This window comes from Gavialis gangeticus, unplaced genomic scaffold, assembly GCF_001723915.1.
Source record: "Gavialis gangeticus isolate Ggan-Ray unplaced genomic scaffold, GavGan_comp1, whole genome shotgun sequence".
Taxonomy (NCBI): Eukaryota; Metazoa; Chordata; order Crocodylia; family Gavialidae; genus Gavialis; species Gavialis gangeticus.
Window position 1 is genome coordinate 24930009 of NW_017728994.1, and position 18857 is coordinate 24948865.

Genomic DNA, 18857 nt, shown 5'->3' on the forward strand with positions numbered 1-18857 from the left:
GAAGATCCCCAGGGTAGAAGCGAGCACCACTTCCCTTGGAAGCTCGTCCCAGATCCTAGCCGCCCTGACTGTGAAGTAGTGCTCCTGATATCTAGCCTGAATCGACTCTCTGTCAACTTATAGCCGTTATTCCTTGTTACTCCCAGTAGTGCTCAGATTGCATGCTGGTCCCCCTTGGCCAGTTCGTAGACGGCCACCAGATCCCCTCTCAACCTTCTCTTGTGGAGGCTGAACAGGTTCAGGTCCCCTAGCCCCCACTTGTAGGGCCTGCCCTTCCGCCCCCCGATCATGCGAGTGCCCCCCTCCGGACCCTCTCGATGCTGGCCACATCCCTCCTGAAGTGCAGTGCCCAGAACTGGACACAGTACTCTCTTGATTTTTTTACTTGTTATGTATTTCATGGTGCTACTGTATTTCAGCAGCAGATCCATGCACAAAAGGAGACTATAAATGCCTGCAGGTTAAAAGTAACCTTTCTGTTCCCAAGTGCCATAAGGAAATAATTGTTATTACAGGTGAAAATGTAAAGACATTTTCTATTAAAATAAAAGGTTTCATGGGAAAGAAAAGTTATGTTCCCTAAAAAACAAGTGTTCTTGATAGGCTTCTAAAAAAATCACGCTGAAGATGCTAGCAAGGATTCCAGGTTTTTCTCATAAAACTTTCAGATTTAAAACAATGACATCAATTGCAGCTTTTTTATATAAAAGCAAAAAACCCCCAAACAAACAAAAACGATAATTTGTTACATTAAATTAAAATACCCTATTTACTCGAATAGAAGATAACCCTGAATATAAGCTCAGCCCCAGTAATTAGATTCTACATGGGGAAACACTGCTGTCACCTTCTGTTGTACTCCCCTGCCCTCCTCAGCCTGGCTCCTATCATTAGTGGAGCCATGTCCTCCATGAGGTGAGGCAAGACCAAGTTGTCCTGTGCCTCATCTGCATATAAATTATTGGAGCATCCCAGGACTCATGAAAAGAGCACCCAGTTCCAGTCACGAGTGGTGGGCTAATCAGGGCATGGATCCTTGGGGGGGGGGGGGGGGTGTTAATATGGAGTACGCATACTTACAGGCAGTCCTGTACATATAAGTAGCTGCCAAAGTGATGCTCAAAAGTGGGTTTATGAAGTATCTGTGCTAAGCCTTGCAGCAGTTTCAAAAAAAAAAAAGGTAATGCGCAATAATTCTGGACAAACTGAAGCCTATACTGACATTTTAATTTCAAGGTTATTGTTTTCAAATTTCCTCCACATATCCACGTGCTCAGGGACAGCAGGGTCTGCCAGCAAAGAGAAGGGGAAGGGGCTGTCAGAGGAAAAATTTGGGAAGAAGCAGAGAGCAAAAAAGCCACTTGACCTCTCAAATTTATTTTCCCTGCTATAGCAGTGGGAGGGAGGGAAATTCAAGGCAAACCTCCAATAATTAGATTCTGTACCTGGAAAATTATAATAAATTTATAAATTTTCCATATATAGAATCTAATTTGGGGGGTGGGGGTTGTCTTCAAGTAAATAAAGTCTTATTAAGATGGACTGCACTTACCTATGTTTGTGGTAGGTTCCCCTCAGTATGCTTGCCCAATAAGGGCTATGTGTTTTATAGTCATGCTCAGTGTTGGCTTCATTTAAATCAGCCTAATAGCTGATTTCTGTTACTGAGCACATGCTGGTTTTGGCAGCAGTTTAATGACAGACAATGTATTTAATGAGGTTTCCTTGTATGTAAATAACACAAGGAACATTTTTCCCCATGCTCATTGGGGAGTGGGAAGGGAACCTCATCTTGTATTTGAGTAAATATTGTATCTATTGGCAGTTCTACTGGAAGGTAATTAATAATTAGCTATATAAACTTTCACAAGAGGGTAGTTTAAAATCTCTCGGCAGTCATGTCCAAGAGTTCTTAAGTCTGCTAAGCCAAAACAGGAAATATTTCAATGAGGAATAATCTGAACCTGTCAATAAATTACTGTATTCAAAAGCATTATGCAATATTATCAGTTTAAACAACTAACCAGTGCATTACCTTAAAAAAGTGGGATTTGCTGGGGATTTTTTGTTTGTTCATTTGTAATTTCACTGGATACAAGTAATGATTTTATATCATGAACACATACTAGGGACATGCAGTAACTGAGTAACTGTTAGCATCATGATCCAAAAGGTCCGTTTTTATAAAACTTACAGTTCTTTATGTTTGTCCTCTGCCAGGATTTGGTCATTTGGCTTTAGCCCATACCTAAAAAAAGAGAAGATAGTTATGCACTTTGGTGTTTATCAGAATTATTGGAAAGAAACTTCATAAATCTCAAACCAGACAAAATAAAATGTAAAGATTTGGGGGTTTTATGTTTTTGGAATATAGCTATCATCCTGAAATATTTATCTACTAAAATGTCCCTTGCATGAATGCATCCCCAACAGGGCTCTGTACCCCAGATTTCTGTTTTTTGCCACATACTCCCTCCCCAAATTGCCAGCCCCTCCAGAAGCCATGCAGGCTGGATGGAACAGCTGTATGGGCTGGATCTTTGACACCCCTGCTCTAAACCATCCTAGCCAGGTTAAAGAAAACAAGATCTGCTTGCCAAATTTGTTAGCAGAAGCTATTAGATACAAAGGGATCTGAATTCTGATAAGAATTCTGCATTTCTACTTTTCTTTACAGTTTAGTTTTCAAATAATTTACTTAGTCACAATTTCAGTAGGTCTATAACAACTTAGCAAAGCCAAATTTAGTTCAGATTAGAAAAGCATAAAGCATCATGAATGTTATTTCTTACAGTATTGTCTTCTTTCAAAGCTAAATCTTCCCTGCCAGTGAAGCCCCCTGAACCATTAATCTTTTCATTGAATTTTCTTGAACTCTCTTACAGAAAATGTAATCACTATTTAATGCATGTTCAAAAGTGAAGAACTGGCCTTTTAATTTGCCAGGGTTGCTGAGAAACAAGACTGTGATGTAATCTGCCACTAGTCATAAAAATCTCTTTATTGTAACAAATGATCTCAAACCTCTTCTGAACTTGATTTTATTCTCCTCTTTCTTACCAGACACTATACATTTGTTGCCATTTGGGGAATAGTCACAAGTATTATGTTAACAAGACCAAATCATGAAGATCTGTGAGCCTGCAATTCTGAAATCAAGAATTCCTGCTTCAAAAGTAATAAATTAAAAACAATAGACACATAGTTGATACTTTATCAGTAACCTTTTTTAGAAACAAAATACTAAAATAGAACTACATAGAGTCATATGAGCTGCAAGCCAATGCTCTTATGTAGGCATGCACAAGACTCTTAACAAAGTTATCAAAATAGTTTCTTCCCCACAGTACATTAAACTACAGATTCCCCGAAATATGAACTGCTTGTTATATTGGTTTTGCTTTATTTTTGTTTTCTCATTCTATTCCCCCAATCTTAGACACAATGGCCAGATCATATAACCATGAAACCCAACAATTTCCTACACTTAAAGCAAACATAAGGGGTAGTAACAATAGCATTCTGGAAGTTTGTCAGTACAGTTGGATAATCCTCTTGCCAAACAAGTGACAGGGATACTGTATGATTTTAATACTAATGATTCATAGCAACTCCAACTAGCAAGTTCAAGTTGGTTATTTTTCCACCACTATTAAGAAATAATTTTTATTCTGTGCAACTTTTTATTGGGTACTTATATGTTCTCTTCATTAGTTACCACAAAAAAAATTACACTAGCAGTCCAATCAGAACACATTGAAGCCTCCGTACAGTCATTATGTGTTTCTTTATGTCCTGGAATTTGTAAAAAATCAATAACTAGAGTGCTTAATTGAAAATACTCCTCATAAGGAAAGATTATGACACTTCATTTAATCATTTTCCACTGTCTGATACTGTATAATGGAAACTAATGATCCTTGTCTGTAATTAGCATTTTGGCACTGATATTCTGAATGGGACAAACAGCTTAGAGAGATAGTGCAGTTTAGATAACATGTAAGTTTCCAAAGCCTACCACTTCTAAGACCACATTAATTATGCACTGTGGAAATAACTTGAGGTTCAATGTCAAGATTAGGCTTGTTACATGTACCAATGTTTGCTCAAAAGCTGGTAACAAACAACTGTCCTAAGACCCAAAATAAGCCATTTAGAGATATGATCAAGCACATGGAAAACAAACAGACTATTCACAAAGGCTGATTTCTTTCAAGTCCTTCTGTGATTTGGTTCTACCAGTCTAAATAAAAAAATGGAGAAAAAGAGTGTATGACGTTAATGCAGAGATCAGATTCAAAACCACATGCTCATGCATGCTGCTTAGGGACCTATGTTTAAGCCTAAAGAGCTATCCAGCAGAAGCAGGAAAAGGTTAAACTTTAACCTAACTTAGATTTACACCCTGCATGTTTACCCTACACCCTTCTTTAATGTTCACCTGGTGCCAGGGGACGACCAGGACATGAGCCTTCAGGCTTGACACTAGAGCATCATATGCCAGGGAGTCAGGAACAGGCAAGATCAGGAAGCAAGGGTCCAAACTAGAGACAAGTCAAGCTATCATGAGCAAATGGGTCAAGAGATCTGTAAGGGACTGAGACTGAGGCAGAGCAACAAACAGCAAGCAGAAGTCATGACTGTAGTTACTAGCTAGAACAGGGTCTGGCAATTATTTCGGGTGGAAGGCCGCTTACCTAGTTTTGGCAGGCTGTCGAAGGCTGCATGAGTAGCCCTGCCCCTTGGTCACCATCTTGGGACCAATGTCCCAGGGCCAGCACCAGTGGGGCCCAAAGTGGGGCACAGGCTGGCAGGGGTCTGTGGAGCCGGGCTGGGCTGCACCAGCAGGGAGAGGGGGGCTCTGGCCCAGCTCCATAGAGCCCCTGCTGCCTGGGACCCCGTGCTCTGCCACACTGCTCTGGGCCCCGCTGGCACTGGCACTGGGACACTGGTGTGGGCCCCATGCTCCTGCGGGCTCCCGCACCTGCTCACTCCCAGTGCCCCCCAGCCCCACAGTACAGGTGGGGGGGCAGTGCTCAGCCCCGACCCCCTGCTTGCCAGCAGGGAAGAAGCTGGTGCTGAGCATGGAGAAAACCAGTCCCTTGCACACCCCATGGCCGGCACTCCCTGCTGCAGGCACTTGCAGCCCACACAGGGCTGTCTGGAGCAGGCACAGGCAGCCCCATGGGTGGTGCAAGCAGCTACAGTGCAGGGTGCTGGCCATGGGGTGAGCGAGGGGCCGCTTTTCCCCATGCTCAGCACCAGCTTGTAACCCAGCCCCACTGCCAGCCTGGGCCCCACGCCAGCTCTGGGCTCGCGCATCGGGGCTCCACGCGGTGGCAGCAGCTGTGCTGCGCCCCCTGCTTGCCATGCCGGGCAGCGTTTGCTACTACTGCCTGCCCAGGGCTCGCACTCCAGGCAGCCGACAGGCGGTGGTGGCAAACACTGCCCAGTGTGACAAGCAGGGGGCTGCAGCTACTGTCGCCACGCTCAGCCCCGACGGGTTGCCAGAGGGCCGGTGAGGGACTGCTTTTCCCCCACCCCATGCTCAGCTTTTCCTGGGCCACTTTTCCCTGCGCTCCTTCCCTGCCCAGGGTCCTCCCCTGCCCTTCCCCCCCCCACTTACCTGAGGTTCCGGTGCAGGGCAGCCATCTGGTCCCAGGCCAGAAGCCTCTGCTGCGGCTCCTGGCTGGGGAGGCGGGGCTGGGCAGGCCCTGCTGTTGTGGGAGCCCATCGGGCTTCCCCTGGGTCCTACTGCCCTTGGTTCATGTCATTTTTGACAGGAACCAAGGGCAAATAAATATTAATTTTCTAAATTTTTTAGGGGCCCCGCAGGCCAGACAGAATGCCCTCGCAGGCTGGATCCAACCCGTGGGCTGTATTCTGCCCACCCCTGAGCTAGAAGATCCAGAGCAGGAGTTGTAGCTATAAGGGACTGGAGTGGTCACAATCATTCAAGTAAAGCCACAAGACAAAAACACAAGACAGAAGACAGCTAGCAATCAGGAGCCAGGGGTCTAAAGCCACAACCTGGTGATCAGAGATCAGGAACTAGGATTGAGGCTGGAATTAGGAACCAGGAACAAGGATTCAAGCAAGGCCTAGAAGCCACATGCCAGACAAAGAGGCATCTGCCCAACTGAGCAGCCTGAAGAACACTGAGATGTGAACTGCTTCTATCCAAGCAGCCACACCCATGAATGTAACTCGAGCCAGCTGCAGATAGTTAGGCCCAACTCCAGTAATCAGGGCTACCTAAAGGGCTAAAACTGTTTCCCATCCTGGCTCTTGCCACATTGTAATGAATTATATCAGCCTATTTTGCTATCACTGACTAAATCAGGTTCAAATTAAACATACTTGCCAACTCATCTTTGTTCAAAAAGGTAATTCCTGGACTAGTGAAAAAAGATAACGTGAGAACAAATATTTTTGCAAATATATTAAAAATGGTCTTTATAAAGGGACAGATTTCTCAGTAGCAGGAGGACCCCCTCTGGAAGTGGCTTTTTGTTAAGATGAAAATGCCATGCAAATCACTTTTGTGAAGATACCCTCTGAAAAAGCTTAGCTACTCAGTGAGTCCACCAGTAGATCCTGAATGAATCAGACAATGTTAAGATGTCACAAAATACTGTAACTACTGTGCTAGACTATGGTTTAATCAGTAAGAGGCCCTTTAAAATATGGACTTCATCATGGACTTCTGCACAAGGTCTCTCCAGGGCCCCTAACCAACACTAATGATTTCAGGTGGAGCAGAGGTCAGTCTACAGCCCATGGGCCAGATCCAGCCCAAGGAGAAATGGCAGTGACTGGATCCTAATGCCTGCCCACTTCTAACCCAAGTTGGATCACTCCAGCCTCTCTACCAAAAAATTACTGCTGACCACTGGTATAGAGGCCTTGCTGTAGGTTCATCAGAAAATATTTTTTAAATGATGATTCAGGGTTTATACAGTTAACTCTTAAGGTGATATTAAAGTCACTTTCATCTTCCTTTAAAAAAAAGAAAAAAAGAAAAAAAGTGTACTTATCCGTATGTGCTTTTAATAATTAATTTATAAAAACTAGGACAGTGAGCATCAAGAATGTCTGTGCTTACTTGTCTGTTTTTCAGACAGTCAGCTTCTCTTTAACACTCCAAGAGATCTCTCAGGCTAAAAAAGCCCTGTCTGAGGCTTACTGTAAATCTGCTGCCATGGTATATTTTTTCCCATTTGATGAGAAGCAGCATCAACATTTGTGATCAACAGACACCTAAAAATATTTATAGCTATCATAGCGTATTTGATTTGGAGTTGTTCAAAACCAGCATTAAAACTTACCATGATGTTTGGTAACTCCATTTTTTTTTCATTTCCTCAAACCTGGTTTACCCAGAGAGAGAGAAAATAGTGACTGAACTGATTTAAAAATATTAGTGAAAGAACTGCTTTAATTCATTTAAGATTTTGGCAGCTTTGGTTATTCCCATAATCACTCTGAAATTCTAAAGCAGCCTATTATATTCCATGAATGTTAAAGAGAATCACTAGCCTAAAGCTGAAAATCTGAGTATTAAGGATTATAGCACATTTATATCACTACAGTAAAGCCACTTAGCCTTAGCTCTACAGGCTGAACATTCCTTTAAAACACACACACACACAAACAGCATGCATTATAAGCAGAATTCTAGCAACTAATATAAGTAATTTAAACTAATGCCCATACATCCTGCCCCAGATACCAGGTCTCAGACATAACCCATTTCCTTAAAAGCCCAAGGAGAAAGCTGCAGAATGACTTGAAATGTACCTGTCCCACTCAAATTGTAACTTCATAATCCTGCAATCACCTCTACCCCTCAATTTTATCCTCAGTCTTCTTCCTGTCCGACCTTGTTCTTGTACAATCCCTTGAACTCTCTACTTGCACCTTTGACTCCTCCCTGAACAGCACATTCCTGTCCTTCGCACTATGCGTTTCTGATCCCAACTATCCTATGTCCATGACTCCTTCCTGCACCTCATAGGCTACTGGATATCTCCACAGTCTGCCAAATTCTCTCATGCATCAGCTTCCCGCTTCCTTTACTTAAGCTTTCTCTTAAGTCAAACCATTGAACAGAAAAGGACAGTGATATTATCCGATAATATGCTGGCTTCAGTCACGTGGAAAACAAAGAAAAACAGTTCAGCTTTACTAGGGTTAGCTCCATTTCCACCTGCAAAGTCTAAAAAGAATGGACAGCCATTCTATTTGAAACAATCTTCTGCCAGTGGCCAACTGAAAAATAAATGAGGAATGGTTGCCATTTGGGAAATAATCACAAGTATTATGTTAACAAGACCAAATCATGAAGATCTGTGAGCCTGCAACTCTGAAATCAAGAATCCCCCCTCCAAAAGTAATAAATTAAAAACAATAGACACATAGTTGACACTTTACCAGTATCCTTTTTAGAAATAAAATACTGAAATATAACTACATATAGTCACACACACTTATATATATATATATATATATATATACACACACACACACACACACACACATATACACACATATATTTCTATTTCTCTCTCTCACAGACGCACATGGGCAGGTGATCCTGTTGGTTGCCAGAAAGAGATTCCACTTACTTTCTACTACAGGGGTGGACAATTATTTCAGGCGGAGGGCCGCTTACTGAGTTTTGGCAAGCCATCGAGGGCTGCATGACAGGTAGCCAGGGACAGATAAATATTAATTTTCTAAATTTCTTATGGGCTCCATGGGCCAGATAGAATGGCCTGGTGGGCCGCATCCAGCCCGCAGGTTGCATTTTGCCCACCTCTGCTCTACTACCTGCTGACATGGATAAGGTACATACTGGTCCAGCATCTTTATTACATACCTCAACCCCCTACCCAGCCTTTGGCACCCACAAGCCTTTTGCCAATATCTCTCCCTCTCTCATCCCCAAATTTTCCTCCTGTTTCTCATCAAAAGGTGGCTACATTAGGAAAATTATTTTGTGTTCATTAATGTCACTGAACCAGTGGTGACCAGGAAAAATGACTCATAATCAAAAGACACCATTTCCCTGCACCCTACAATCTTTCCCTGAACTAGTATCTATTCATGTCCTGTCACCCCCTTAATCTCTTTGCTCCACCACAATTCCTTAAAATCTCTTCCTGTTCCTTTCGCCCATTCTACTCCTCACATCCTCCTTTGCTCACTGCCTACTCTAAAAAGTTCCATTTCCTGTAGCTATACACTTCCCTTTTCACTGACAGGCCCACATATTCATGGGTCATAACCTAACCCAAGGACAGTCTGGCTTCAGACCAACTGGAAAGGAGAGATTGAATATAGTCAAGGAAAGACAGGCACACAGCTATCTTAACTAAGAGCATTCTGTGGCTTCAGACTCTTCACTTTACAAAGGGCAAATCTTTACCGGTTGGAAGTCAGAAAGCAAAATATCACTGAAGTCTCTAATAATTAAACTATAAACATTGTGAAACTTTGGTTCCAAAGGTGAACAGCCTCTTTAAACAACAACTTCTCAACAGCCCCTTCTACCTTATTTCTTTTAAACCTAGAGCTGATTGCAACTGTGGTATTATTTTATAATAAAAAATAACACAGCTAGGCAGGCCTGAAAGTTTTGAGTACACCACAGAACAGATACTTATGACACAACTACTGCTTTTAAAAAAGCATCTTAAATAAAGGAATTTGAACTTATAACAGAAACCCAGATTGAGCTTGTTTTAGTTTAGGAAACACTTTGCTTAGGACTTTCTTTCTTGAATGTGAAAGTTTTAGTGCGCTGCAGATACTGTAGCAACTCTGCACAGAACTTGAGATGGAAGTGTTTCTCATAGGTCTACTTTTCCAATACTGGCTTTTCCCCAACTCATGTAGTACTTAGTTTACCTGCATCATGCCCTCTACAGATTTAAAGTCTTTGGCTTCTGTTGTTTGGTTTTTTTACATCAGAATTGGTTTAAGTGGAGTTTAACCAATGTTGTCAGCAAAAGTCCTTTTGCAAAAATTTCTGAGGTTCCACTTTATCAGAATTTAACACAGTAGTAAACTCAGGGAATAAAGTTATACCACCTATTATTCAAAAGTTCAGCATTCCCTAGGCTTGCAATAATTATCATGCTTGTTTTGACATTATCAGGATAACCAGTTTATTGCATTACAAATAAGCATTATTTTTAATGTAAGCAGGGTTCAGCATAGATTCTTCTGATTCAGCATTCCAATCTACAGCTTTGCTTCCCAACAGACTGTTGAACCAAAAAGACTCTCCATAAACAGTGTGCTTAGAAATCAGGATTTTAGCAGCTACTAATAATGTAAGACAGGTTTAAGGGGCTTTTGAAATTAAGTCAAAACAATAATAGGTTTAAATGATTAAAATGGATTAAGAAAGCCAGAAAAGTTCAGTGCTAATTAATCACCACACTGAGGCAAGCTATGATCAGTTAGTAAGGTCTGAGCTATCTGTCTAGATAGAAGCATACAGTAAGAAGCTTTTAAAATCAGTTTAGTTTATTGTAATTAAACCAGAGGACCAGAAACTTAAAAATATATGTAAGCATTCAGAAGTCTATGAAAATGAAAATATTTTCAAAATTCTCATTTTTGGAATGTATAATTGTAGAGACTTTGTTCCCTTTTCCCAAGAGCTTCTTTTGAGAAGGAACATAAGAAAGCTGTAATTATTGTATGCACTACATCCACTGCAATCCTCAACAGATATTTTCAGTTCCCCTCAGTGGCAGAACGTATTTCATGTTACTCTCTTATGTTCAGGCATCTTTCAGTATTACATCATTAGTGCCTAAGTTGCTAGTTTTATGCAAATACTGATTCATTATTTAATCAACATTTGAAATAAAAGTGTAGCCCATGTATTGATTTGCTTATTCTTTTGAATATTCCACATTCAAGCTGTGCCATTAATCACTTAAGTCATATTTTATTGTTTATGTTCTGGAACCAGAGCCTAACTTCATGCACTGCTTCTTCTGCAACTATAAAAGCAAAACAAAGTTCGTTTGAATGCATTTTAACTATAAGTACAAGCCTTGTTTCACAACAATCAAGAAAACTAACTTTGTTCACATAAAAATTCAGAAAAAGATTAATAAAATAAAAAGAAGTGTACAAACAGACTAAGCAAGAGGCTGTTCATTCCACTACTACTTTGCCATTGCAATGGCAGAGCTTTAGTAGTGACCATGTTTTTCATCTGTGGCATTCCCTGCTGGGACCCATTCTGCCCTGCCACATGGGGTTCTGCCTGCTGGGACAGGGAGCCTGAGACCACAGTGGGCAGCTGACCCCGCCCCACACAGAGATCTAGGGAGCATGGGGTCCCCCTTGCCCCTCCCCCCACAAAATGTTTGCAGTGGTTGGAAACTGTCCCCCCCGCCCGAGCCCACAGAAGGCAGTCCGTGTCCACCCCCCACAGGCTCCATACCAGCTGTGCTGTCCATGATGGGGGGCAGGGGAAGCCGGGCTCCATACTCCGCTATGCAGCAGCTGGGGCTTGGGTGCTGCTGTGGGGGGCAGTGGGCTGTGGACCTGGGTCTCTGGCACTACAGCCCTGGCAACTGGGCTGCGGGGGGCAAGGGGACAAGGGGCCTGGACCTGCATTCTGTAAGCTAAGGGGACGGGGGAGCTCTGATTTTCCATTATAAAAAACCCAAAATCAAATACCAAAATGTACAGGTATTTAGAATTTATCTTATTATAGAGATTGAGGCAAATTGCTTTAAAGTTGTAAATATATCAATAAAACATTGTGTTCAATTAATGCCATTATATATATAGTGGCATTTCATTTTAATTGCAGATTTTGAGGGTTTTTATCAGAGAATTTGCAGTTTAAATAAAAAAAAATCAGAGAATTTGCTTTTTTTTTTAAATCAGAGAAAACCAGGATCCCTGCTTATGACAGAGGTGTCAAAGATGCACCCCAGAGGCTGGATCCATTCCCCAGGGCTGCCCTGGGTCTGAGTTGACCAACATTGCATAGGGCCTGGAATGCGTGCCACAGGTTTCAAGATCTGTGCCACACAAGGTGTGCCCTCCTCCCCCATAGCTGGTTCAGGACCCTTGCTGCATACAGTGCCCACTCCAATTGACCAGGGGGATAGGGAGTGCCTTGTGTAGTACAAATCCTGGATAGGTTAGAATGGGTGCGACATGTGGCGTGGGTCCATGAGTGGGCACCTGTAACAGGAAGCCAACTGCTCCTGTTACCCAAGAGGAACTTACATGTGGCAAATCTGAGCAGCAGCCACAGAGCAGAGAAAACTGCATATTAGAATTAAGGAGAGGCAGCTATGCCGAAGAGGAACAGTCACTTGATTAGAAGGGGCCATGCTCCGAGGAACTTAAAAAAGTAAGCTTAGGAAAAAGAAGGGCGGGGAACAGTACTCTATAGGGGACAGAGATATTAGTAGAGGATAGGTGCCTTAGGGACCCTGACAGGCACTAAACGCCTGAAACAGACAGCAGTGAAAGCCTGATAGAATAAAGGCTTCAAACATATTTGTTTGTTTATCCCGCAGTATGCTTTTTTCTTTTCCTTTCTTTTTTTTTTTGTTCATTTACCCCAAGCAGTGCAAGCTTTTGTTAAAGTGGCAGCTTTCTTTACATTCCTGTTTGAACTGGTTGTCCAGATGTGGCTATAAGAGGCAATGAGGAAGCCATAAGATGCCAGAGAGCCATGCTAGAACAGGGGCCAAGACACAGAGGGCGAACAGCCCAAAACAGAGGTGGCCTTAAGTAAAAAAGGCCATAGGGCAAGACTATCAGGACCAGGAGCCTGAACCCAAGAGGGTGAGACACCTGAGAAGGGCAAGACAGGGGCTGGGTCCTCAAAATTGGGGTCCAGAACAGTGAGCCTTGGGCTATGGACCCAGCTAAACGAAAGGGGTAAAGGCTGGAAAGGCTACGGCCCTTGAGCCAGGCCTGGAGGCCACAGGACACGTGACACTGTTTTGGGGGATAAGCTACCCCATTGCAATGATTAACCAGTAACACCTATGAAGCATGGGCATGGTTGTGGTGGAGGAAGGAGACCACAAATCTAACCCTTAAGGCTGTCAGAGCCTGAGAAAACAGGACATGAGGAAAAAAAGAGGGAGCAAGGCCCAGATGACTCACCAACCCTGGGTAAACGGTCTCCCCTCATTAATTTTCTTTACTGTAACAGAGCACAACTTGTGCTCTGTTACTCAAAGGGTCTGGGCAAGCAGCAGAGAAGCTTGCAGGAGGCTGCACTCCCAATCAGGCACAACTGCCTGATTGGAAACAGGGCCCAGCTGTTTGTGATAAAAGCAGGTCCTAAGCAGTGGAGCCAGTGGTTCACTGCTAGCAGCCAAGGAGAGAATATCACCCATAGTTTCTAGGGTTGGAAGGGAACTGAGCAGATCACTGAGTCTGACCCCCTGCCATGGCAGGAAAGAGTACGGTGTACATCTAGCCTCCTCTTAAAGACCTCCAGGGTAGAAGCCAGCACCACTTCTCTTGGAAGTTGGTTCCAGATCCTAGCCGCCTGACCGTGAAGTAGCGCCTCCTGATATCTAGCCTAAAAGAAGACTTGCTTATCTCACTCACCCCAAGTCACCCCAGCTAGGAGTTGAACCCAGATCTCCCACATGGTAGACAGGAACACTGCCACACAGCCACCACTAGAACTGCTGCTTATGTAACATCTTGGAGGTACAAGGCAGGTTCTATGGGGATGGTGGTGACTCCTGGTCTTGAAGCATGACCTAAAACAACATCCTGCTGAGGCTGGATGGTGTGGTGGGGCTGCCAGTGGTGCGGCAGTCCCCAGGAAATGGCACACCTGTGCCTCCCTAGTTAAGGGCAAGTATGGGGCACCAGAAAACCTCAGCCCCTACTGCCTTGCAGGTGACCTCATGGAAGGGAAAGGCTAGGGGAGCACACCCCAAAAGACAAAGCCAAGGCCCAGGTTAACTGTGTCGAGCCTGAAGCCGGGTTCAGGTCATGAAGGGGCCTGAGATGGCCCAGATGCACTGTGAGATATGAGGTTCATAAGGGGAGCTGGGTGTGAGGCTCCAGAGGCAAGAAGATTGAGGCCCAGTGTTGGGCAAGAGATGAGGCCCCAGTGTGGTGGTGTGTGGGGACCCAAGAGGGTCTTGAGCCAGGCAGGAGCCAGAAGGAAAGGGAGCCCTGAGTAGGGGTGATTGAGAGCCCAGTGCAAGGACATAGGGATTGAGAGTCCAGACATGAGGACAGAGAGATTGCAAGCTCCAGTATGAGGGTATGGGAGTGATGGTCCAGATGTGAGGCAACAGAGTGAGGGCACAGGAATAAGAACCCTAGAGTGGGGCACTGGTTCCTAAGCCAGGTGCTAGGCTATAGATACTATCTGCAAGGCATGGGACATGGTATAAGGGGAGGTTCAGAGCTGTTTATAGGCCCTTGGCATAGGGCAAGTAAACGGGCAGCCACTGGCCTGGTTAACAACTTTCAATTGTCAGACAAGAGGGCAGGCCAACAACTCAACCAGCACCCACTTGTTACATTTACCAACAAAGGCGCAGCAGGTAAGTGAGTAGGTTGCAAGCTGGGAAACCCAAGCGGGCCATCATGGCAGCCCTCAGGCACCATCTCGTCATAGCACCACATGTACTGGATTCACCCTGGGGAGGGAAACAGGGGAATCCATGGGCCTGATCTGACCCCTGAACCAGCCCAGTACCACTCATTCAGCTCACAGAGCCAGGTGAGTTTGACACCTCTGACTTAAGAGGATCTGTTCACAACTTATTGTTCTCCTGCTGTTAGTAGTTTAAATGTGAGGCAGCAAAAGATGAAAATATTTAGTGTAGGGAACAATCCCATGCTGGCAGGGGGTCGAGAAAACATCAAACTGGTCTTTTCCACCTCTAACTTTGATGAAAACAACACCAGTTTAAATAAATGATAAAGCTAATAGGATGCAAAGACAAAAAGACAGTTTATACTGTTCATTTTGGAAGTGGGTCAACAATTGCATTTTTAAAGGAGAAACAAGTTAGTTACTGACACAGCAATTCATAATTTTTTTTAATTAGTACCTCCATGAACAATAATTTGGTAGCAACCTAATTCAGAAGGACAGAACCCAAAGTCTCAACAAAAAATATAAACTTAGAATAGAAAGATAAGAAAAGCAGAAGGATCCTTAGCTTTTCTTAAGGAAGATACGCAACCTGAAAATCTGAAAGAGAGAATTCTGCAATCAAAATCTACACTTCTGGCTACAGCTCTGATAATCTTTTCTTCATACGTTCATCCAGCTTCCTATTTCATATCCTCCTAGTCCTAGTTCAGGATTACACACTTCAAATTTCTGGACATTTTACATGAATTTTCCATTAGTGACTTAATTTTTCATTTGGAATGGCTGGAAACATAGTGTAATATGTAGTAGCAGGTTTTACTCTTAAGACCACCATTTCTCAGAACACATTCCCTTTCTTCAGTTAAAAACACTTTGGTTTGGGTTTTTTTTCCAGGTATCAGACTAGGTTTAAAATGTTCAGAACAACAGAGTGAATTTTTTCTCATTTGTACTTAGTGTACCTATACATTTTAACAGTCTGAATAGTAAGTTGTATGCATACTGCTTTAATTTAAAGTATAATTACTTCAAATTCAAGCCCCAACTTTCAATTATTTCAACTTTGGAAGCAGGAAAAAAAATCCTCCAAGAACAACAATCACATAAACAGTTCTATTTAAATATAACAAAATAACAAGTGATAAGGGACTGAAGAGCAGTCTTTTCTCTTCCCATTTTTCCATGCCCTGTAATGGAGAGACACATGCACATTATTAATGTAGTATTCTTCCCACATTCAGCCTAACCAAGATACAACTTCAAACACTTGTGCTTCAGTATCATCTACTGGCAATTAGTAACAAGCCTGTGAATCACTGTCTTGTTTTAAGCAGCAGTGTAAATGGGAATGCAATTGCAGTTTACAAATAACTACCTTGTAGGGGAGTAGGTGTCACTTTGAAACATGGGAATACTGGCCACAGCTAAGACATGGGAGTTTTGACTGGGACTCACTGATGCTGTTGCTGGTACTTAAGGAACTCGGATGTTCCTGGCTGCAGTCTTGCTCTTCTACTCAGGAGTCTTCTAATCAGTAGACTGCCAAAATTGGCATCAGGAAAAAAATGTTTTTAGGACTAAGTCATTTACAAGGACGCGGAAGGGTTCTGCTTTGCTCTGTAGTGCAACAAACAATTCTTTTCCTATGGGCATATATTAACCAATTACTCCCCTGTAAATGCAGTAGTGAAGACCCGGTAGTGTCCTTACCTCCCCTCCTTTAACCTCTGGCATGTTATTGGGTTTGTTGTTTTGCATACTGTGCTTTATAGTCATGTGAGGGTCTGAAGTGGTTATTTTAGGAACTCCTTGAGTAATGATGGCCTGCAAACACAAGGAACTCATTCACTGGTGCAGGAGGCCCATTACAGACCTATGTTCTCTATAGTTTATCATCAAAATGAAACCAAACTCCACACAGGTGCAATCATGTAACCCAGTGGTACCTAACTTTTTCACCCTGCAAGCTGCATGGGTGATGCCTGGTCCCTCCCCAAACCCAGGCCAAATCTGGCCAATAGGCTAGATCCAGCTTGCAGGGCAGGGAGAGGAGATGGGGGTTGCAGTGGGGGCCTGATCCAGATTTAAGTGCTTTTCTTTGAAGTGAATGTTTTTTATATATATATAATTTCAGCTGAATATTAAAAAAAAGATCTCTGGCCACTCAGCATTGTTGATGTGCAACTATATTAATCTTTTAAATAGGGATTTCTCTGGGGCATAAATGAAGAACATAAACATATTTTGCTGTCTCTCACAAGACAGGTTCTGTTTCAGGGTTAATTTAAAAACAAACAAACAACGAATGGGCCATAAACATTCTTAAGGAACATTTATTCAAAGACCATCAGAATGAAACATTCACAACCACAGAGAGTTTGTTTTTAAGATTGGGATTTATGTTTTGCTGTAGTTTGAAAAGTTCTTTGAAACTGCCAGAAATTCTCTCAAATTTCCATCTCTGAAAGACTTGGCTGGGATTAAACAGATGTTTGGCTGGGGCAGTTTAGTCAGGGATGATCCTGCCTTGAGAAAGGGATTACACCAGATGAGCTCATGAGGTCCCTTCCAGCCCTACATTCCTAGGATCCTATTAAGAGATATTTTTTACTTTGACTCTTGGCAGTAAAAATGACAAAACCACTTCCACATGAAAATGTAATATGTTGAGTTTTAAAAAGTTGTGCTAAAGATCAAGGTATTATCCCCCAAAACACCTAATCTTGGTGGATAAACCAAGGACCCAAAGTCAAGATCCACCCTTCTATTCTAATTCCTGCAATTTGCTAACCCTTCAAATTCTACGTTTTAATTTCCATACCATAAAACTTACAGATATCGTGGCCCCCATCATTTTGACCACAACCCATTTTCTCAAACCCTCTTGGTATTCTGAACAGCCAACATCTACAAATATGCAAAATCATGACTCTGTGCTCTTCAGAATGGCAAAGTAAAGCTGAAGTATAGCTGTTTCACAAGGAAAACCAGATCACTGACATTGTTACTTTTAGGAAGCTGTGGTCTTGTGCAACTGGTTATATAAAAGGAAGTATGCAAAGTCATGAGGATAAAAAGCATCTACTGTAAACAGTACTTGACATGCTGCCATCTTTGCAGGCAGGACTGAAACACTGGCTACCTTCTTATAAAGGTCATATAAAGCAGTGCATTTATGATACATATACACTGAAACATCTCATAAAAAAAGATGGATGAATGAATGATCATTTTTTTAGGTAAGATTGGCTGTAAAGACATAAATGATCTTATTGTATGCAACTGAAGCCAAATGTGATAATATAGGGTTATATCAGCAGTAAAACATATGGGCACTAGAGCCTATCTTTTTGCAGATGACCTTATTAAGCATTTTATCCCCAAAATGTGTGCATCACTGAGATGCAATAAAGTGTGAACAGTCTGAAATAACATAACCCGCTAATAAATGGGTCTAGGGAAATTCTTTTATCAAATTTTGTCATTTTTCTAGCATCTTTTAAAAAGTTAAGGGAATTCCAAACAGTAAGGAAAAAAAGCTTTAATAAAAATCTTCTCTCACAAAAATATAACTCGAATGGCAAACCACTGAAATAAAAACAAAAACCTAGTACAAAAATGTCTGTTATTTTTAAACTGGACTGCTAACTGCAATATAATTTTGCAGCAATTATGAGACTGTTTTACTTCATTACTATAGCAACTAGAAACATTCCCCATTTGTTGTCATCAATTTTGGTTTTAGAAGGAAGGAAAGGGCTATAAAACCAGAGCCACACTAGTCTTAAAAAGGAATGTCTGCATTTGTACCAAAACTTACAACTTAAATCATGTCCTTATGTAATGGATTCAGTATAAAAGAAAATACGCTCTTGCAAGTCTAGACCATAGACTCATCAATCTTTTGGCTAGAGAATGATTCAGTCCAATCAATGGCAATTCCTTTTTAGTATAAAATATGTGATGTTTTGTAGCTTTTAATGGTTTTCAGGGCAATATCTCCTGCCACAGAAGCCCTGTTCTTTAGCAAAAGAGCTCTTAAACTTGTTTAATTATGAAGACAAGGGGAAATATGTGTTTTAGTAGTTTAAAACAATTTTTAAACATCTGTTTTAGTGATAATGTGAATATCACATTAAGTATGAAAGTTAAGAGTAATTAAATTTAGAATGTTTGTTTTTTATCCATTTTGGACATGGAAAACAGGCTTGATGATATGCTT

At 42.2% G+C, this 18857-nt stretch overlaps 1 protein-coding gene across 2 annotated transcripts in view; it reads right to left on the reverse strand.

The window, feature by feature from the left end:
- ADK (adenosine kinase) overlaps window positions 1–18857 on the reverse strand; it is a 713431-nt gene that overhangs the window by 635670 nt on the left and 58904 nt on the right. For both annotated transcript variants that reach the window (XM_019502383.1, XM_019502384.1), the window contains exon 3: window positions 2195–2248. In XM_019502383.1, coding sequence (XP_019357928.1) covers window positions 2195–2248 — 54 coding nt within the window. The remainder of the gene's footprint in view (window positions 1–2194; window positions 2249–18857) is intronic.